The sequence below is a fragment of the Perkinsus marinus genome, assembly GCF_000006405.1.
Source record: "Perkinsus marinus ATCC 50983 genomic scaffold scf_1104296937906, whole genome shotgun sequence".
Lineage (NCBI taxonomy): Eukaryota > Perkinsozoa > Perkinsida > Perkinsidae > Perkinsus > Perkinsus marinus.
In genome coordinates this window covers 37,431-56,832 of record NW_003213656.1, presented here as the reverse complement: position 1 = coordinate 56,832, position 19,402 = coordinate 37,431, and the positions used below count along the sequence as shown (strand labels likewise).

Sequence of the window (19,402 nt, the reverse complement as noted above, 5' to 3'; positions counted from 1 at the left end):
CTGGTTCTATGGTGTAGTTGGTTAGCACTCAGGACTTTGAATCCTGCGACTCGGGTTCGAATCCCGATAGAACCTCTTTTCTCCATTTTTTATCTCCGGTGCCGCGTTGTCGGATATATCGTTTTAGGTCCTTTCCAGGTGTTGGGGTCGTCCAATGTCAAGATGACAGAGTGCAATTGGGTTTACACTTCCCCAAGAAATACGTCGGTTTGTTCGAGCGAATACGTCAAGTCGATCGGCCGGGGGAATGTGTGTATCGATCGGACGATGAATGGCATCAGGTACAGTCTACGATGAGTATACATGCCTCTACGCCTCTGTAGGTATCTGTACGAGCCCAGGCGGCCCGAGTGGACGCCCTCGCAGCTGCTGCAGCCCATGCTGCGACTCTAGGGTACGGTCCACCCCCACCTCTAGCTGGAGTTAAACGCGATGCTTCGACTATGTTGGCTCCACGACCGAGGGAGGGTTCGAACGAACGAGGTCAGTCCTGGGAAAGGCCTTACGGTTTTGGATACCCGGTATCTTCAGGTACACTGCCGCGGTCGGCATTCAGTCCCACGCCCCCTTTCCCGAATAGCCAAGGAGTGGCCGATGTGAGTGACATGTCAGCACCGGGTGGCAGAGACCCGCCGAGTGCTTGGTCATCGGGAGCGGTAGCAGCCATGCGGGGCGGACAACAATAACCGATCATTCGACCAACACCTGTCATGCAACTCTCCTGAGGCTATGATGGCCTCATGATATGTACTTATGGCTCCGTTCGCCGTGTAGCATTCAAGTTGAATGTCCGAGTCGCCGCTCTCATAGAGGTCTTGTGCCTAATGTGGCAGGCAGAGGTTGTTTCCCCAGGCGGATCCATAACTTGGGTTGGTCAATTCTCCGGAGTTCTTTGTATCTAGTTAGACATGACTGTTCCCGTATCCTTTCCGGATGAGTATGGAGCTCCGCATTCCGCTAGTGCCTTTGGTAGCCACGGAACGGGCACGCATCATGATAGACATATCCCTGTCGGAGAGGATCTTCACAAGAAGGAGGCCTTCTTTGGAGCAATGCGTACGTGAATATCCCCATCGTTGCGGTGCCCCTTACGGTTACCATGGGCTCCCGTCTCAGAGAAGATGAAGACGAAATCTCACCAGATGAAACAGGCACACGACAAGAAGTACGGCTTCCCCGCATGCTTTGCTGGAGACAACACGGTCACTGAGAAAAACAAAGGTGGCGTTTCGATGAGACGATTGGGATGTGGAGGAAATACATGCTCCAGTTTTGATAGTCCCAAGCGGCCGACTTGTGCGATTTCAGGTCTCATCAAAATATCTCAACTGGATATAGGCGACGAGGTCCTGTCGGTGGTAGATAACTCTCTGGTATACAGTGAGATCATCTCGTGGCTTCATCGGGAGCCGGAGTTTGAATGGCAGTCCGATACGTGTGTCGAGATTGAGGCCCTGGACAGTAGTGAGGAGGAGTGCAGGACGTTGCGCCTGTCGGGCGATCATCTCGTTTTCCTCCGAGACAAGGGCGGTACTGCGGCTAAGAACATCCGTTCGGGTGATGTTGTTAGGAAGACATTCGGCAACCCAGTGCTCCCTACCACCCATTGGGTGCAAGTGACACTGATTCGATCGCTGCCGGACCTGGACAGTAGGCCTAGACTAATAGGACTGTACGCGCCTCTGACTAGATGTGGGAGCATCATAGTTAGTGGGATCCACTGCAGCTGCTACGCTCCGCCGGAGCCCCTGGTAAATAAGGCCTGGCGTACCTGCGGTCCGGTGGATGTACATGACCAATGCCACTGGGCTGTACAGCCGATGCATTGGGTGCCTCAATGGGTGTCTGGCAGACTACAGGATGATGGGGTGCACCCCTACGCAAGAGTGTTGAGCGACATAGCAGATACTGTGTTGTCTGCTGGCGATGGATGCTCATGCATGAGGCCGTCACGGAGATTCTCTTCATAACATGCTCATAGTGCACGCAGGACAGTATCACGATCGTAGGTGTTAGTTTGTGGCCGCTTACCGTGTTGAGTTGCCTGGGAGGACAGCCTAGTCACTGCCCTCATGACTTGCACCCTCTCTTGTGACGATCAGCTACTCTAGGGGATCTCTACCGCTCTGTGTGACCTTCAGTTCAGTGCAAGGATGCAATTCACCACCCAGCAGCTGTGCGGGGGTCCCCGCTATAAACCAACTTGCCGCATTGGCAATTGGTGTGAAGAGGTCGAGCTCAACGAGCTGAGGATGAAAGAGTAAGGCCCATCTTCAAGGAGCCTTTTGAGTTCCTATCAGATACGTATCGAAAAAGGAGACAGGTGATCTGCTTGTGATATCGAAACAGTTGATGCTAGAGCGAGCACTGCGACCCTCGGCGGCAAGGTTGAAGGGCAGCGACGGCATCTTACGAAACGGTGAGCTCATGAGGCAGGCCTGGGAATCGTCGGTCTATAGTTGTGTCAATGAGCTTACGGAGTGGGGGTGCTGGAAGTCTAGTCGTTACTGGATCCTCATACCTTGCGCAGGTGACACGGTGATGCTGCAGAATGCGGCCACGGAGGGCTTTCTCAGTGCCAATGCTGAGGACCTTATACATGGCAGGAAAGGAGGTGCATATGCAGTTACCACTGGTGGGTCCTTTCTATCTCGTGTCGCCTCATACTCTTGCAGGGTGCAATGCCACTCCTTGCATCCGCAACGTTTTCGCGGTTGAAGTCGTGAATTCTGAAGATCCTGATGCTCCTGTTTGCTATGGTGAGGAGGTGAGATTAGTGCTTTCCGGCTTCGTCCCGGACAGGTGAGTTGTAGAGTATACGATCGTCCCTCGGAGTGCTTCTTAGGGACTGTTATCTCTACAGTGAGATGGTCTCTGCTTTGGCTGCCTCTAAGTCCAGCCGTAAACAGGAAGTAGGAGCTCTAGATGAACCGGCAGGCAACACGAGATGGCAGGTAAGAGATGACTGTCTTGCATCATGCATCAGCCAACAGCATCTATTCACAGTTCCTCCATCCTGACGGCAAGATGCGTTTCGAGACCGATGGAGTGCCGATCAAGTCTGACCAGCCTGTTGTGATCAAGCACGCTTCCTCGGGTACTTGCGCGATGCTATCAGCGATGGGCTCATCGATCGACTCAGGGAGTTTCCTGGCCTCCGATAAGATCAAACAGATGAATGTCTTTGGTGCAGAGAATGAAGTGCATGCGCACTGCTACTACTCCACTAACAAGACACACAATATGATCTCAGAGAAAAAAGGTACGTCGTGTAGGGGTTCTGAGTGTGAGTTGCTGTTCAGGTGAAATTACTGGGGACTACGCTCTGCGACGACATGGGCCTCAGAATGTGTGGCAGGTGAGTCATGTTGGTGACAGCGTAGCGTGCTGATGCTTCCGGCGTATGTGTACACCCGTTCATCTCAGTTCGTCGTCCCTCCTGACCAACAGCATGAAAGGCCGAGTTGCTAGTTGTAACATGTGGTCGTGCGCAGTTGTGAACCAAGCAGATGTTGCGTCGCTTTTGGGAGTAGCGTATTGCCTCTTGTGTGACTGGACGGTTGAAGTAGTCACCCAAGAATAGGGGGAAGGATCCTCGAGGATACCTTCCCGACCATTGCACTCGCTCAATACCTAAGACCAATAATCAAGTCGCGGCTGCCAACGAAAGCAGTCGCAAACGTCTCGGCGCTGAGAGACCGTGCAGGTCCCCACAGGCATAACCCCTTTTTAAGAATCACAAAACGAAGGACTGCACAAGTGACTATAACGCCGCGACGAGCCATCCATGTCGCAGTGGAGTGCTAGCCCTCGAATGAAAGTTGATGCCATCTGGAGAGTCCGTGTTCGCATCACACCCAGCAGCTGGCCCCGAGGACAAGGCAGCCATGGACGATGACAAGGAGGACCGGACCGAAACGCGCGACTTGGAGAGGCTTACGAGAGGGCTCGAACGAACTAAGGATTGGGGATGGACGACATTCGAGAGCAGATTCCACTGAACAACGGGGACTTGTAATCCTGTCGTTTGATGTGTTAAGTATAATAACGAGTTGACCCTTCCCCACCGCTAGGCTGCGTGTCACTGTTGGAGGTTGGGTTGAAAACTCAATAAAAGCAACAACTCTTGGAGTGCAGAAAAGGCTTCATGAGATAATTACACGGGTTCGATTCAAACCCGGATTGATAAAGGATAACGATGCATGCATCATCGAGAACACCGCCCGCGCATCGCAGCTGATATCATACCTGAAAGGGGTCCAAGGATCAATCAAGGCGACTGCAGGGTACTTGTTAAGACGTCGAATGGCAAGGCTTCATGACGTCCCCAGTAGGGGGTATCCTTCCACGCCTTGGTGGGGTACGTTGGGCTGGGTATACCCTGAAGGCTTTCGTCCGTCAACATACACTAGAGTCAGCACTCACCTGGAGTATGCGAGCAATAGACGTCGGGGTTGCCGCTGCACTAGGCGACCACAAAGAGTCCTCCATCCAGAACGGCTCTTCTGCGGTATCGTTCGCATAGACGATAGGGTCGAGGGCCTTCACCATACCACCCGAGAGGAGACCCTCCAGATCCCCTCGCACCCAATTGAAGTCGCTGCTGTAGCTGACCCATGGTCTCGCCACCACAGTACGAGCAAAGAGTGACCTACTTCTCATCACACTCCCACTCCCTCGCTGTCCGCTCAGTGGTATCTCCCTGTTCGTGTGGCACCGCTGCTGGGCCAAGAACCCTCCGAAGCTCTGCTCGATCGCCATCGGCGAGGCTCAGGAGGAGTTCCTCTTCACAGCCCTCCGATGCCAACGAAAAGTAACTAGCGACTTGACTCGAAGTAGGACTCATTGAGGGGTATACTTCTGGATGAGGCGATGGCCGAAGAGAGGGTCCTTCCCGTTGTCGTTAGCAGCAATCCTCCTTAGAACGAGATAACAGGCATCTACCTTCACCAGCTGATGGTCTTGATGCCTTCGAACCTGATAAAGAGAAATGAGCTCAATGAAATACTTAAACCAGCCCACCTGGGATATCAACGCTGCAGCCAAGCGACGAACACAAGGGATTGATTCTCGATCATGGTTGGCCTCAGAGGGAACCCTTCCCCCCATGGCGATAACGTGGCAGTACTCCTGTTTTTCCACAGCAAAGTGCCACTTGCGTTGGGCGTCATGGAGCCTCCGCTGAGGCGACCATCACAAGTAGTCTCAGGACCCCTCAGTGTACCCACCATGAAGTCAGGAGGAGTGATGGAGGCATATCCTGAGGTAGCTGCTAAGGTTGGTAGGGCGAGGCGCGTGTCAATGGTATAGACTCCGGTTCGGCAGGGGACGGTGATGGTCACGGCCTGCTCAGTGCCTGTTGGCGAGGACAGCCGCCTTAGGCAGGCCACAGTGATGGACTAGTAAACCGCCATCTTACCTTCTTCCGTGGCCTCAGCAGTAGACAGAGCTTCCTCTGGAGCTAGCAAGGCCCGTATGAAAGGATCCTCACGTGCTCTGAGAGATACTTATAGGAGGCGCGTCCTGTAGCGGACCACCAAGTGATATCAAAACGACCAGATGATGTTAACGGTCGAGAGATCCCTTACACTGTCTCTGGGTCTTTGGAGAAGAACCTCAGTTTCACCTTGCTCGGGAAACCGTGGAAAACAGCCCTAACACCCTGGCCGGCCGATTCCAATGAGCCGAGAAGGAATGTGAGCTGCTCCTGAATGATACGACGCTATGATTTGTGCTCATAGGCGAACGACAGGGCATCTTACTTTACTACAATCTAGCTCACGGGCACCCTGTTTTTCATCTACGAAAGCGAAGCGAAACGGAGCCTCGTCAGTCGATGCAGCCACACAGGTACCTAAGACGATGAGTGTGTACCACCGAGAGAAGAGGGGCCTACAGGATCCAAAGGGCTCCAGCCTGTCGGTAGTGTTTGAGCCCTGATGGGATCCGAACAGGATCCTTCCGACCAGGGATCCAACGCTGAGGGGGTCCAAACTATCGGAAAATACTGCCCGCCGCAGTCTGGCGTAGTCTTGATGGCAGATCAATACGTGGCAGAGGCCTGAAGACCAGTAGAGATAATAGCAGAGACGTTGGTGTCCAGAGACCGACCAAACTCGTAGCCGTCCCTGCAGCAGCGTCCAGTCTCCTGAACGTAGCTCTCCAGTGAGCGAGGCAAGGCCATGTGGACCACCGCACGGACATCGGATTTGTCGATACCTATCAAGGGAGAAGAACGACCAACCTTGGCTAGTCCAAGACCCCACCCATTCCAAACGCCACAGTGGCTACAATGACTTGAATGCCACCACCACTGGCTTGACCTCCTCCCCGTATGAAGGCCTCCTGTACTTCGTTCCGCTCGATACTCGACATGCCTCCGTGGTATGCCCCCGCCCTGACCCCTCGCTGACACAGCAGCCGTGCGACCTGAGCGAACCCCAGACTGAAGTTAACTCCCACTGCGTGGGCAACCTGTTCAGTCTGCCACTGATAGGCTACATACACTATGATACTCGACAAGGGACGGTACTCAGACCTACCGGGGGTACTAGGGGAAATGGGCACAATGGAAGGCCACTTACGTGTGTAGGAGTTCCAGAAGGCTTTGCAAGGGGTTCAACGTTGGAGAGCCCGAGAGCCGGAGGTTCCTTCGGAGGACCATTGAGCCCTCTTCTTGTTCCTCCACCTCTGGCGTTTGGAGGCTTCCGAGAGTCCTCTCCACCACACCGTCAGCGCGGACGGTGATATCGATACCCCCTAAGATGCTGATCACGCTGGAAATAGTCCGCGAAGTAGCCGTAGCCGTGAGGGCCAAGAGGTGGGCTGGCCGGAGCTGCCGCCGTATCACACCTGAGACACCCCAAGTCGATACACGAGAGCAACACTGAGGAGGTACCAACCAGTGATACGTTGATAAGCAGGCCGGAAGCTGTGGCTCCACTCTGAGATACAGTGGGCTTCATCGATGGCCACCAGGTTGACAAATGGGAGAGCGTTCTGGAAGGACCACATGAGCAAACGCTCAGGAGCCACCTAAGAGGAGCGCAGCATACAGGTTTCGATTGAGATAGATTTACTAGTAAGAGGTCTATCTCCCCTTGTGCTGCCCCTAGCAGGACCGCATCCATCTCATAGGGCGTCATCGTCGAGTTGATAGTAGCCCCTCGGACACAACTAAGGGAGGCCTATCCTCAAAAGAAGGAAGCGGCAGACCCACCTAGGCAGCTGCCTCAGCTGATCCGCCATGAGAGATATCAGAGGAGATACGACCACTGTCACACCACCACGATCACCAAGATACTTCCTGGAGGAGTTAGAATGGACGGTCACCGACACCTAGGGGGCGACTACCGATATATCCTGGCAACGAACTGGTAGATGAGGGACTTGCCCTGACCAGTAGGCAGTACGACGAGGCAAGAGGCACCACTAAGAGAAGGACTACCGAGGAGGGTCTTCAGTCAAGGAGGGGCACTTACCCAAGGAGAGCCTCGATGGCCTCTTGCTGTCCCGCTCGGAATCCATCGCAATGACCAAACTCCTCGTTAAGCATCTTCTGGAGTTCCTCACCATCCGGTACATGCGGTAACTCCATCGGCTCGACGATCCGCGTACTGCTGATGTGGACCTCCCCTTCCTCTGAGGAGCTCTCTAGTTGATACAGGCCAGCCTAGCAGTAGCCCTTCAACTCACCTTCACGCCTCTTAGCCCGCTCATCCATGAGCCTGTCCAACTTAGCCACGTCCACACTAGCCGAGAAAATGGTGTTCCGTACTGGAGCAGCCGCTGATTCCTCGAGATCTACACTCATTCACTATGGTTACACCCTTGGACACCCCTGGTACCCTCAGCCTGTATGCTCCCACCACGACTGAGCCTCTGGTCAGCCAACTGCCGAGATTTGAGCATCTCCTGTGCAAGCTCGATACGACGTAGCCGAGCCTGGTCACATCGATGCCCATCACGACCAACATATTCGAGCCAGCGATGTACCCGCTGAGCTTTGGTATAACCTCCAACTTGCTGTGCTCCTCCTCCTCTCCTCCTCCTAAGACCCGCTCTCCCTCCATTCAAGATGGCGCTCTTGGCGCTACCACCCTCCTTCATGCGGCCCTTGTTATCCATGCCTGATGACGTACAGCTGCTCGGGTTGGTAACCACACTACATCCCACCTATCTTTCTCTTCATTTTCTCCACGTCCTTATTGCTCCTCGAAGACCCTCTATGCTTCAGATTTTGATACACGAAGTTACTCGATACCATACGATCCCCATCCCCTCGCGTCGCAGTCCCCTCCGAGGCGGCGGTGGCGGTCACAGTGCGGACAGCCGCCTTGTCTCTCATCGTAGCTGTCCTGGTTGGGCCCTTGCGCACCGTCCGAGGGGGAGCAATGGAGTCTCCCGTCGATTGCCGCTTCCGCTTAGACGCCCTCTTACGAGCCTGAGTGAGACAGTCCACGCTGAGTGAGTGTCCATAAAGAACTCCCACCGGCACTTTCACTGTCGTGGGACCTTCCATTGCCTCTTCCTGGTCCACTCTAGCCACACCAAGCTGAGGCCTAGAAAAAAGAGGTGGTCATTAGTGAGCACATCGTAAAGGAGCACTGATGAAAGGCAACTCTACCTACCACCTGTACATGAGGACAGGAAGCCCGATCTACCTACCCCAGCATCTCCGACCCACGGACAATCGGCGCTTCCTCATGCTCGACGTTCTGGGGAGGGTTTAAGTCCTCCCCAATAATGACTTTGGATTCCTCCGAGGGCACATCTCCGCGATTAGCAGTGGGCATATTTTCATCAGCAGATTTCGATGCATCGTCCTCCACAGCCACCATCGTTCGCAAGCAGTTGTAATGCCGTAGCATAGACGAGGGCCTACAAAGGACACCACGTAGTCGCCCAGATCGACAGCTCAGGGCGACTCACCCCCTAGAGCGATGTTTGCGTACAAGTGGTGGGGGCAGTGGGTCACTCGTAGGTGTAGCCTCGCCCCGACTCTTGGCAGCCCCGGCGTGCCCAGCATCGGCCGGAGGCGTTACGGTAGTGAACCATCCTATACTAGGCGTGAAGGTGGGCATGTCATTAACAAGTACGTTGGGAGAAAAGCCACTGGCAAGAGGAAGAATTTCCAACTATAGCGAGGGACCTGCTTGGTCACTTCCACACCATCAGTTAGTTCCTTGTCCAGCTACCCCGAGCCGATCTCGGAGTTTCTCGAGCCATACTACCTCAGCGATCCCCTGAGCTCATGCCGATTAATCAGGACTACCCCGCCTCTTCTCACTACTTTTCAATCTCATCACCTACGTTGGTCCTGAGCAGTGCCAGTGACGGACACCAAAAAGTTAAAGTAAGCTCCCATCACTTTAGCTTTGTCGCTCCCTTCATGCTCCATATTGACAACTACTGCAAAACACTAGAGTAGCATCAGAGAGTTGGAAGAAAAACGACTCCAATTTTGTTGATGTTACCAACATTTTCCGACACACTCATTACCACTGGATCGACCCCTTCCAGTAGGCCAAGGCGAATACGATAAGGAGCGGTAGAAGTAGTATGAATAGGAAGTACTTCTCAAAGTAGAGACTCGCCAGCTGTTCAACGTACTGCACCTGACAACAATAACCAATCCTGGGGTTATACCTTACGCCATGAAAAAGCAAAGCGAGCATCACGAACAAGATCTAACGAAGAGGGAATCTTTCGTGGAGTGTTGGGACCTAAGAAGGACAACCTGTTGTAAATGTCTTACATTCTGTTTCATAGTAAGCTTAGATTCGCCAGCCACTCTCTCTTGGAAGGTGATGGGAACGTCTACGACTGGATTCGCATTACAGCGTACCATCAATTCCAGGCCGATTTTGAAGCCAATCGGGTTGCACCTGAATGTGAATCTCTGAGGAAGACCCAGTTACATCTCGCACTTGTTGTGGCCACGGTTGAAGACCTCCTTAGTAGTACAGAAGAATCCAGACATGGGGTCGCTGGACTTCGCCACCCCAATGGCTAGCAAGGTAGCACCCTCCGAGATGATACGTCGAATAAGCGACCACTGGAAGCCAATCCCACCATCGCGACAGTACCTGATGAGTTCACATGAGGGTGGATGGTAGAGGGTTTACGCAGTACCTGGAACCCACCGTGAACTCAGCCTCTCCTCTAAGCACAGGGTCAGCCACCGCTGGGACCGACTCCGGCTCGTGTTGGAGGTCTGCATCCATGCACACCATGGTGTCGTACTTGGCCATCGCAAAACCCAGTAGTACAGCCGAAGACAACCCACGCCCCTAAACCCCATCCTTGAACTGATCAATACTCATTTACTCTGGTAGTAGTACCTCCTCAGCCTTGCGACAGTGCATTCTTATGGTATAGCCTTCATTAGATAGGACGTTGACGATCTTCCGAGTCTCATCAGATCCAGCACTCTCATCATCCATCAGGAGGAGCTCTATGGTGAGACCAGCCTCTCGACAAGCCTTGAATAGCCTTTCGCACAAAGGGCGAACATTCTCCACCTCGTTGTAGGTCGGTACGACCACTGACAGCTCCTTACGCATCGGTGCCATCTAAGGCTGGACAAATATGTTGAGGAGGACGATGATGAACTGCAACATGAACGTTCGCGAACGAGCGACTTTATAGTCATCGAGAAACCCAAACCCGTTCAGTCCAATCTGGATCGTCCTAGCGTATTCTAGCGCTCATTAACTCACCAAAGCATTGTGTGCCGCTCCTACCTGTTCCTGCTGCTCGCTGTAGTAAAAACACCATGACCGCGGTTCGAACCTGTGCCGATCCCCGTTCGGTTCTGCTTGCGCGGAGCGATGTCACTGCTGATTGAGTAAACGCTTTGCTCCTCCGGTCAATTGCCCCAACCTCTCCATCCTGGATAATCGGTTTGGGGATCCGGTACAGATAGGCTGCTGAATTCTATAACCTACAATGAGTATCAGTTTCTCTTTAACCCCCGTCCAAGTTGCCTCCATCCAATCACCGCATTCTTCCGGCAATTGTGGTATGGGTTGCAGCAATGATGCTGAACTCCGTGATGAACGTCTGGGTGGAGTATCGAGCTAGCAGGGTATGGCCCCGAGACCCCGTCACTGGGATGGTCCGACACCCCGTGGTCCTCCCAGACCTAGGCTTCCAATTCTTGCCGTATTTTCCGAATGATGTCTTTGGCTTTAGTCTGGCAGATGTCTCTATGAACGTCGTGATTCTCATCGCCATCCTAAGGGCTTTCATTGGCTCCAAGCCAGGGCATCCTTTCATCGTATTGAAACGGGTACTCCTCCTGAGCTCAGTTTCCTACCTGGGTCGGGCCATGTCCGTGCCCATGACTATGCTCCCCAGTCCGGACATGCGATGTGTCCCTCGACTCGTAGATGGCAGCATGTTCTGGTCTGTGATGCTGATGCCCTTCGGCTTGTCCCATACCTGCGCCGACGTCTTCTACTCGGGTCATTCAATACCAATTACTCTAAGTATGATGTTCTGGATGGACTACACAGCCTCAGTACAGGAGCGGGTCTTCGGTTCCCTGCTTAGTGTCATGGCACTGTTGATTATAGTATGTACTCATTTTCATTATACTTTGGACGTTTTCTATGGTGCTGGGCTCACGGTTATCATATGGCGTCTATACCACTTTGGCCTCACAGTGCCAGCAGTTGTACTTAACTCGAATTTCTACATGTTCTGGGAGGCCGACTCCTTCATCGAGGACGGAGATGATCAAGACGCCTCGGAGTCAAGCGTCACTCCCTGTAGTGTGCCGACTCAGACCACTAGTGAGTCCTACCATGATATGTTACTCATTGATGTTAGGAAAGGCCATAAGCCTGTACATGTCCAGCTCGCGTCCCCTGCCGAAACAGTATCGTGGAAATTATACGACGAGCCTCGTATTGTGTGGGGTACAGTGGCCTGCAGTAGTGATGATCTAGAACAGCAGCAGCAGCATGCTCATCAGGGGTATAAGCCTCTTTGAAATTCCCGTATGGTATATCGTCTTGCTATAAGTTATTATAACCCTTCATCATGGATCATTGTATAGATTCTTGATCATTCCTTTGTCGGTGGTGACATGCTGTACCATTAGCGGTATTTTTACGGTAGGAATTTTTTCTATGGAGTCGTTTAGTGCAGTGCTGAGTACGATCACTGTAGGGTAGGTATGAAAACTGTTGGTCAGCAGTCTCTTGGTTCCTCAGCCGATGTCACTAAGCCGTATTTTGCCGCCCTCTTGCTGAACAGTGCAGTGGACATGAGGGCTCAGAGGACAGGTACTGGTCACGGGACCTCTTGCAGAGCTACAGTCGCCCTCACTTGATCGTGGTGCCGGGTCATTGCCATATCATAAGGCAATGACCCGAAGAAGGGCCTCGATGCAGTATCAAGGCGATGAATATCGATGAATATACTCGAGTGTCGGAACAACGAGGAGTGAATATAATATTCATCACTCGAATATCGAGTGTCCTCGACGGTTTATTTGTCTGACCCTGGGAGCGGTCATTATGGCATGTACTAGATTCTAGAAGGTCACTATCGTCCTCGAACGCGCACCGCTGTTGGTGGGGCCATAGGATGCATCAGTATCTGACGCAGCTACCCTATTCGGACGGTAGCTGCAAGGCGAGTCTGGGGTGGGACCAAGCCTTGGGGTCGATATTGTTGGTCGAGTTTGCGTTCCCCGGGCCACCCACAGTGGTCCCGTGGGACTACACCGCACTGGTTTTCGAGTCCCTTCTGGGGTATCTCTACCTTGCTGGTAATAATGAGCACACACGGTAGTGTATGGTGTAACGGTCACGTTCATCGTGTGGTATTTAGATCACCATGCATGATGAACTCTGTTGCTTCTGGCATCGAAAAGGCTGTTCGTTTACTGAGAGTTTCCTAGATACCGTTCCCCTTGCATTGTTGTTGTGTTCGCCTTGTTATGGTATCTAGAAGGGTTGTTTTCACCGTTGGGCAATGGTGTCCAATCGACTGCTGCCTGCAGTGGCAGCATGGGCTCTTGGTATGATGGTGAACTCGGTAGTAAATGTATGGGCACAATATAGAGCTGACTACTACTGGCCGAGAGACCCCCAGACTGGATTAGTTATCAACCCTACCGTCTTGCCCGACTTGGGGTTTGAGCTCTTACCGCACTATTCAAGTGATGGTCTGGGGTTTAGCCTTCCGGACACATGCATGCTCCTGTGTATGCTCTTTGCCATTGGTCGCCTCTTTTTCGCCTTTAAGCCCAGCCGTGCTGCTATCATAGTGAAGAGGGCACTGCTGCTAAGCTCAGTCTCGTATCTTGGTAGAGCGCTCTGTGTGCCTGTTACAATGCTCCCGAATCCTGACCCAATGTGTATGCCCCGCTTGGTGGAAGGGAGCCCTTTCTGGTCGGTCATGCTCATGCCTTTCGGCCTCTCCCATACTTGCGCGGATGTCTTCTACTCTGGTCATTCTATACCGATCACCCTATCGATTATGGTGTGGGCCACATACACCAGGAGATGGCAGGAAAGGCTACTGGGCATCGGTTTTGGGGTCTTCTCCTTACTTGTTATCATATGTACCCACTTTCACTACACGATAGATGTGGTCTATGGTGTTGGCGTAACGTGCATTGTATGGCTACTCTATCACTATGCATTGACGGTCCCAGCTGTGGTCCTTAATTCGCCGTTTCTCGTCTTTTGGGAGTTCGAAGCGTTCATTCGTGGCTCGGCTACGGTGGGTTCGGCCTCGCCGAGTGGTGGACGTGTTAGACTAACCGACGACTCAACGCGTCACTCCCTGCTGGCGGATGCGGAGGCTGGTTGTGCAGGGGCATCGCCCGAGCTCAGGCTGCAGACGCTGTATACGGGAGTTGTCCCTTTGAAGTTTGCGGAGGACCCGAGGCTCCTTTGGGGCACTCGAGTGGAGGGAGGCGATGGGAGGTAGTGGAATGATGGTTGGACATGTGTTGATGCAGTGATGGTCTCAGTTGGTCGACTACCCGTGGAGGCATCATTGGCCCAATGGAGACCACATTCAGGCAGCATGCATACAGTAACGGGATGGTCAATGGGAGTGGTAAGAAGGCGACCTGTAGCACTAAAGTAGGCATCTTCTGGCAGATATGAATACTCCCGAGTCGGCTCAGAGTAGTAATGGAGCTCTTCAGCGGAGCGTGCGAGTACACTGATGCCTTGACTGTGATTGTATGCTCATCGGTACTATGCTGCCTTTTCCCTGCGCACTGTATGGGAGGACTTTTTTCGAGACTTCGCATTTGTATGATTATATTTGCCTCTCTCGAGATCTTGATTTGCGACTAGTGTGGCACACGGGAAGGGTTGGGAAAGAGACTATAATGCAGCTTAATGCCATGAAACTTGCATCTGGTGAAGGCTTCGGTCCTACAGCGCGGTCTCGGCTCGCCCGTATGAGGAAACGGGGCTTAGCTAAACTCAGGCATGACGTATTGAGGTAGTGGCTGATTTTATCACTCTTTTCTTGCTAATAAACTACTGGCTGGCTTACACTTCCCGTTAGGCGTGGAGATGCTCTCACGTTAGAGCAGTTCATCCGTGTGATGCTCCTGGCATTGAGTAGAGATGAGGATGGGTACACGAGGGCAGAGAAGTTGTCCGAGGAACAGGAGCTCGCCCTTGTGAAGGAGCTACATCGCTGGTAAGATACCATGGGGGGTTGCTAGGGATAAGTGGTAACCTTCATTCCAGTATAGGGTGGACGGAAGTTTCTCCCGAGGTCGGGGATTGTTGTACGGCCATGTATATTGAATTCAGCTGCTATGTCCTGAGCCGGTTAAGTGGAATTGGATTCAATCCAATTCCACTGATTCGCTTTACATATAGCAGCGTGCCATACGAGACGTATTCCGGTAGATTATATCCATAAGCATCGACTTACCATCGACTCGTCACGATATTCTCTGCAAGGGTGTCCGTCGCCCATCCAACGTCTAGGCAACGCGTTGTTCCCGATACACCTCGGCATAGACGTCGTCGGGTTCGCTCAGTCACATGCCGAGATCAGTGGCCCCGCTTTTGGCCTTTAACAATATAGTCCCACGTTATGTGCTTGTCGCCTCCTCTGGCTACGTCGATTTCAACATGTGCGAAACGTTCCGCAAGAATTTTGCGGTGACGCCGCAGTGGTGGAATTCATCGAACTATGCAACGCAAAGAGGATTCAGCGAGCGTTGATATGCATGAGTTTCATGATTGTTGGGTCAATGAAACTCCGTCCGACGGAACCTTTCTGATTGCAATGCTCGTGACCACTCGGTTCGAACGCAGAGCCCATACGTATGCAACTTCATGTCAATGGTCACAATATGTCTCCCCGTGTAGTCTAATTTCTGACGGAGGTACTACCAACTGGATGTGGACGGCAGCGCAGCCCTTAGCTGGAATGACATCGCCACGCTAATTCTAGGGAAAGAGCTCAATGCCGACACCATAAGCGAGTACGGTTGGACACATACTCGTCCTACGGACGGTCCAGGCGTATGAGTGTCTTTCCATAGGGCTTCCTTGGACGTGCTTATCCCGTCTAAGGGGTGTGCTGATGCTCTTCCCCATACTGCCGCTATAACACTTATGAGGCACATGAAGGGATCAAGAGTGGACAGGGTGGCCTACTGTGAGCAGAACTCTACTGTAGCCCTTCCAGCATCGCAACTAGGAGAGTCTACCTTGTACTCAGGTTGTGCAATTCGCGACCGTTGACTTGGTTCCCTCCTGTACACTACCCACCCAGACGGACGAGGCAGGGCCCTGCTCTATACTGTGCATCGAGTGATGAGAGGTTTTCATTCGTTCTTGTTTTCTGGTCGCTTGGCAACAGCAACGTGGAGTGACCTCCTGAGTGACCTCACTCTAGATCCATCAGAGACTATTCGAAACGGGATGGGCACGCATTAGGAGCGCATTTTTTATTGGGCAAATTCGAAAAATCAATGTTTCTCGTGAAGTTTTCGTGTTCCGGACCTGAAACTGGAATGTGGTATAGATAAAGTGATACCCTACCATATGATAGCTCAACACTATATATATCGAATCGATATAATCGATCAAATACTTTTCGAATTTGCCTAAGAAAAAATACGCTCCTTAGTTTTATCACTCAGCTGGATGCAGCATGATACACCGCATGCATATCGCGATCCTATCGTTACAAGTATCGTGCTGCAGATACTTACCTGAGTGGAAAGCCTGTGTTATTGGCGGCTCTGACATGTCGCTACGCTTCTACGATTGCCGTGATTTGACCCGATCGGCATCTTCGAGTGAGTTCAAGCATGCTGCTCCTATGAAACAGGACCGAACTCCTCATTGGAAATCGTTGATGACTGTTCTGTGGCTTCATAGAATGGCGCATGTGGACCTCCTCCACAGCAGTTCTGTTCACGCTCTCCTTATTGCAGTATACTTATCTCCCTTTTCCTGTAGCCCGGGGGTATTTCACTCGTCATCGTGTCAGATGGCTTCGGTTTAAAGCCAAGATTCAGACTTTTGCGTAAGATTAAGGTTCCGACAGCTCAACGAGTGAGCCTCGAATCCCATCATCAGCATAAGACTGCCTTCTTCTAGTGCATGTGCTGGTCCGCCTCGTCCCACACCCTCTTCACAGCAGGCCATGATGGCTGCATCTACGCTTGGGACGTTGGCTTGGCGCTTGCGCCAGGCGGTATAGCGGGTGGGTTCGCAAGCCCGTCAAGCGACGGACACGTGGTCTGCTAAATCAGACGCCATCGCGCTGAGGACAGAACAAGAGAGAGAAAGGAATGCGCAAAAGCTGAAAGAGGCGAGGCAGAGTAGCGCCAGTGACAACGTCTTGCTGTTCCGTCAAGCTTGATTGCATCTCCTTGTTCACAGACTCGCCCGAGAAGCAAGGGAGCCCAGTCGTGACCTTGATAATTCCGGAATCAGGATTCGGGGGCAAACCTTTGATGTCAGACCAGTACAGACCCTACCTCACGCAGGTGAGCAGTTATAACATGCATGAAGGGGGGCTCTTCTTGCGGTTGATAACCATTCGAACTAGGCGAGAGCTCTTGGACATCACTGGTCTTTTGTGAGTTTGATGAAAGGCGTTGGTATTCCTGTATCCCTTCAGTGGATGCTTCGGAGAGGTTCTCCATTAAAGCACTATACATCGCGGTCCTCCCCCAAACCGGACCAATCGAACAGGTGTACCAAGAAACAGATAGTGCATAACCTCATCACAGTCGTCTTACTCTTAGACCGTCCATCCGGTTATCGATTCGTCGTTCGGCCGTGCAGCCGAGTGTTGGTCGTGACGAGAGAGCAGTAGACACGGGCCTTTGGGGCTCATGACCCGGTGCGCTCAGGTTACCTGTCTGGTGGACCTCCCGGACCTGACTTTAATAGCGAGCTGCGGCCTCAATACCCTTATAGTTCTCTGGGATGCGCAAACTGGTCGTCCGAAACGTGTAGTCCATGCTGGTTGGCTCACTGGGAGCATTCCAAGGCAGGTGCTCACAGGACACACCCAAGCCGTCACTTGCATGGCATTCAATTCAAACCTCGGCGATTCGATAAGCCTTTGTCTCCTCAGTGGAAGCTTCGACGATTCTATTTTGGTCAGGATGCCTACTCGAGAGAGGACCTCCCGAATGTATGCTACTTCCCGTAGGTGTGGAACCCTTATTACAGTACTCCTTTGAGGAGTATATGTTCACACCAAGCTCCTGTCCAGGCCGTGGAGTTCCTCCCTGATCCTCCTGGTCTCCATGGTGGGTGCCCGACTCTTCCTCGTGCTGTCGCAATGCCTGTTATCCGTCGGTCTTCGTTATCTCTCCTGTTCTCTCCAGCAGGAGTCGACCTCACTCTGCTCAGACGTTCATCGAGTTGTGTCAATAGACTCGATGACTTGCATCAAAATTCACGATGTAAGCACCACCCAGCTCCTGCAGTCGATATCTGTACCAGAGATACTTTCCCCCAACGATTTCATGCTGGTAGACTACTGCTGCTACAGCCATCATCGCTCTCAGGAGCAGCTCTCAGATCCGCACAGCACGAGCAGACGGCACTCCTCTTACTCGTGCTGTGGTCTGCTCTCATCAACTCTGTGTGTTTGATCTTGCCACGGGATCCATGGACGCTGATGGCCGAAGTAGGTCGTTCTACGGACCAGGGTGCTCGTTTCGGGAAAGCCTGCTGAGCCGAACTGCTAAGAACAGTCTAATTCTCTCTGATGATCGTTATCAGCATCGTCGTAGCTGCCACAGAGGCGGGAAGGATATTCCCAGTTGAGGATTTTCAGATTGCCAGATTTCCTCGGCGTGTGATGGAGACCGCCAGAATGTAGTTACAACAGCCCAAGCCTTCACAGTCGGTCCGCCCAGTCCACAAGTTGTGGTCGCGTAGTGGCACTCTGCATAGGCCCACGGCATCTTCCTCACGGCCTCGCAGTGTCTGCTTCAATCGTGGCGTATTGTCGACGAGAGCTTGTCACTGGTCCTTGCCGATGTCGTAAGGCACTCTTCGGAGGTAACTGTGCGAGTATGAGTTAATGCTGTGATACCACGTGTGAAAGATATTCAGGTATCCTGCTTCTGTTTGGGCGAGCGCGCCCTCAAGGTCTTCGTTGGCGACTTCTTAGGGAGGATTGCTGCGTATGCGCCCTCCATGCCCTAAAACTGCTGCGACCATTATCCTTGTCTCAGCTACAATCTCCATACCGGATCCCTCTTGTGCTGGTACACTCCTCATCATCACTCGATCTCTGACCTATTGTACGTCATCCCCTTCCCCCGGTCTATCACACCTAGAGCATTCAGTTACAGCCCCTGTGGGGATCGCGCTCTCCTGTCAGTCTCCTCTGATAACGACGTCAAGGTCCACAGTGAGCTGCTGGAGGATGAAGATGCCAGCAGCGGGCCAAGCACAACTATGCTCCGTATGCCTCCCTGTTTCCACACCGTGTCGATCTACGTCTAGGTACGGCCTCGAATCTCCACCTGCGGCCATTGACAACTGTTGCCTTCTCACCAAATCGGGACCAACTTGCCTTCGGAAGCGGCGATGCTATCGTCAGCGTGAGATCCTTCGAGACCCTAGGCCTCGTTGGGTCAGTGACAGCGCTCCTCGCTCTGGTCGAGGCAAGCTTTGCAGGCACTGTGTGGGCCACCGCTCAGAGATAACAGCTCTGACTTTCCTAGATCCCCTAGCGCTGCTGGTCAGTGCCGATGCGCAGGGGAATGTGAGTCGGAACGGCGTCCTTCGCTTCCTCTTAGCACCCGCCCAGCACTGCTCCTGACCGTAGGCGTTTGTCTGTGATGGTGGTCATTTCAGGTGGCCATTTGGGGCCTACCTCCTGTGCGAGAAGATCTCCAGTTCAAGTGTCTCTACCGGTTCCT

The 19,402-nt window shown here is 52.7% G+C and overlaps 9 protein-coding genes and 1 non-coding gene across 10 annotated transcripts; 8 read left to right on the top strand and 2 right to left on the bottom strand.

Annotated features, from left to right (window-relative positions):
- Positions 1 to 2: 2 nt before the first annotated feature.
- Positions 3 to 75, top strand: Pmar_PMAR015262. Its single transcript has one exon. It is a non-coding gene; the product is annotated as a tRNA-Gln (tRNA).
- A 52-nt stretch (positions 76 to 127) lies between these two features.
- On the top strand, positions 128 to 394 carry Pmar_PMAR015261 (hypothetical protein; the record flags this gene model as incomplete). Its single annotated transcript, XM_002782895.1, has 2 exons — positions 128 to 281; positions 324 to 394. Coding segments are annotated over 2 exons (225 nt in total), but the record flags the coding sequence as incomplete, so codon positions are not given.
- A 514-nt stretch (positions 395 to 908) lies between these two features.
- On the top strand, positions 909 to 3,471 carry Pmar_PMAR015260 (conserved hypothetical protein; the record flags this gene model as incomplete). The annotated part of the gene is made up of 10 exons (XM_002782894.1): positions 909 to 1,056; positions 1,117 to 1,221; positions 1,309 to 1,650; positions 2,531 to 2,635; positions 2,676 to 2,802; positions 2,846 to 2,954; positions 3,007 to 3,097; positions 3,143 to 3,262; positions 3,303 to 3,358; positions 3,427 to 3,471. The coding sequence occupies 10 exons, from the start codon at positions 909 to 911 to the stop codon at positions 3,469 to 3,471; spliced, it is 1,248 nt and encodes a 415-aa protein (XP_002782940.1).
- Positions 3,472 to 4,161: 690 nt separating this feature from the next.
- Pmar_PMAR015259 (rothmund-thomson syndrome dna helicase recq4, putative) lies at positions 4,162 to 9,083 on the bottom strand (the record flags this gene model as incomplete). The annotated part of the gene is made up of 27 exons (XM_002782893.1): positions 4,162 to 4,248; positions 4,291 to 4,381; positions 4,426 to 4,609; positions 4,656 to 4,817; positions 4,859 to 4,977; positions 5,023 to 5,181; positions 5,229 to 5,356; positions 5,420 to 5,496; positions 5,589 to 5,707; positions 5,763 to 5,854; positions 5,897 to 6,061; positions 6,112 to 6,219; positions 6,267 to 6,429; positions 6,475 to 6,538; positions 6,585 to 6,852; positions 6,903 to 7,035; positions 7,080 to 7,176; positions 7,220 to 7,306; positions 7,354 to 7,431; positions 7,482 to 7,641; positions 7,696 to 7,803; positions 7,848 to 7,944; positions 7,996 to 8,129; positions 8,176 to 8,443; positions 8,492 to 8,561; positions 8,668 to 8,880; positions 8,932 to 9,083. 27 exons carry the CDS (start codon positions 9,081 to 9,083, stop codon positions 4,208 to 4,210), a joined length of 3,537 nt encoding a protein of 1,178 aa, XP_002782939.1. The 3' UTR covers positions 4,162 to 4,207.
- A 346-nt stretch (positions 9,084 to 9,429) lies between these two features.
- On the bottom strand, positions 9,430 to 10,574 carry Pmar_PMAR015258 (dolichol phosphate mannose synthase, putative; the record flags this gene model as incomplete). Its single annotated transcript, XM_002782892.1, has 5 exons — positions 9,430 to 9,617; positions 9,758 to 9,887; positions 9,930 to 10,088; positions 10,135 to 10,292; positions 10,344 to 10,574. 5 exons carry the CDS (start codon positions 10,572 to 10,574, stop codon positions 9,498 to 9,500), a joined length of 798 nt encoding a protein of 265 aa, XP_002782938.1. The 3' UTR covers positions 9,430 to 9,497.
- A 622-nt stretch (positions 10,575 to 11,196) lies between these two features.
- On the top strand, positions 11,197 to 11,677 carry Pmar_PMAR015257 (conserved hypothetical protein; the record flags this gene model as incomplete). Its single annotated transcript, XM_002782891.1, has 1 exon — positions 11,197 to 11,677. A coding segment is annotated over one exon (481 nt), but the record flags the coding sequence as incomplete, so codon positions are not given.
- Positions 11,678 to 11,701: 24 nt separating this feature from the next.
- On the top strand, positions 11,702 to 12,925 carry Pmar_PMAR015256 (hypothetical protein; the record flags this gene model as incomplete). Its single annotated transcript, XM_002782890.1, has 2 exons — positions 11,702 to 11,939; positions 12,183 to 12,925. 2 exons carry the CDS (start codon positions 11,702 to 11,704, stop codon positions 12,338 to 12,340), a joined length of 396 nt encoding a protein of 131 aa, XP_002782936.1. The 3' UTR covers positions 12,341 to 12,925.
- Positions 12,926 to 13,209: 284 nt separating this feature from the next.
- Pmar_PMAR015255 (hypothetical protein) lies at positions 13,210 to 14,194 on the top strand (the record flags this gene model as incomplete). The annotated part of the gene is made up of 4 exons (XM_002782889.1): positions 13,210 to 13,465; positions 13,835 to 13,946; positions 13,994 to 14,082; positions 14,127 to 14,194. The coding sequence occupies 4 exons, from the start codon at positions 13,210 to 13,212 to the stop codon at positions 14,192 to 14,194; spliced, it is 525 nt and encodes a 174-aa protein (XP_002782935.1).
- A 168-nt stretch (positions 14,195 to 14,362) lies between these two features.
- Positions 14,363 to 14,686, top strand: Pmar_PMAR015254 (hypothetical protein; the record flags this gene model as incomplete). The annotated part of the gene is made up of 2 exons (XM_002782888.1): positions 14,363 to 14,478; positions 14,545 to 14,686. The coding sequence occupies 2 exons, from the start codon at positions 14,363 to 14,365 to the stop codon at positions 14,684 to 14,686; spliced, it is 258 nt and encodes an 85-aa protein (XP_002782934.1).
- Positions 14,687 to 18,858: 4,172 nt separating this feature from the next.
- Positions 18,859 to 19,113, top strand: Pmar_PMAR015253 (hypothetical protein; the record flags this gene model as incomplete). The annotated part of the gene is made up of 2 exons (XM_002782887.1): positions 18,859 to 18,942; positions 18,984 to 19,113. Coding segments are annotated over 2 exons (214 nt in total), but the record flags the coding sequence as incomplete, so codon positions are not given.
- Positions 19,114 to 19,402: the final 289 nt, after the last annotated feature.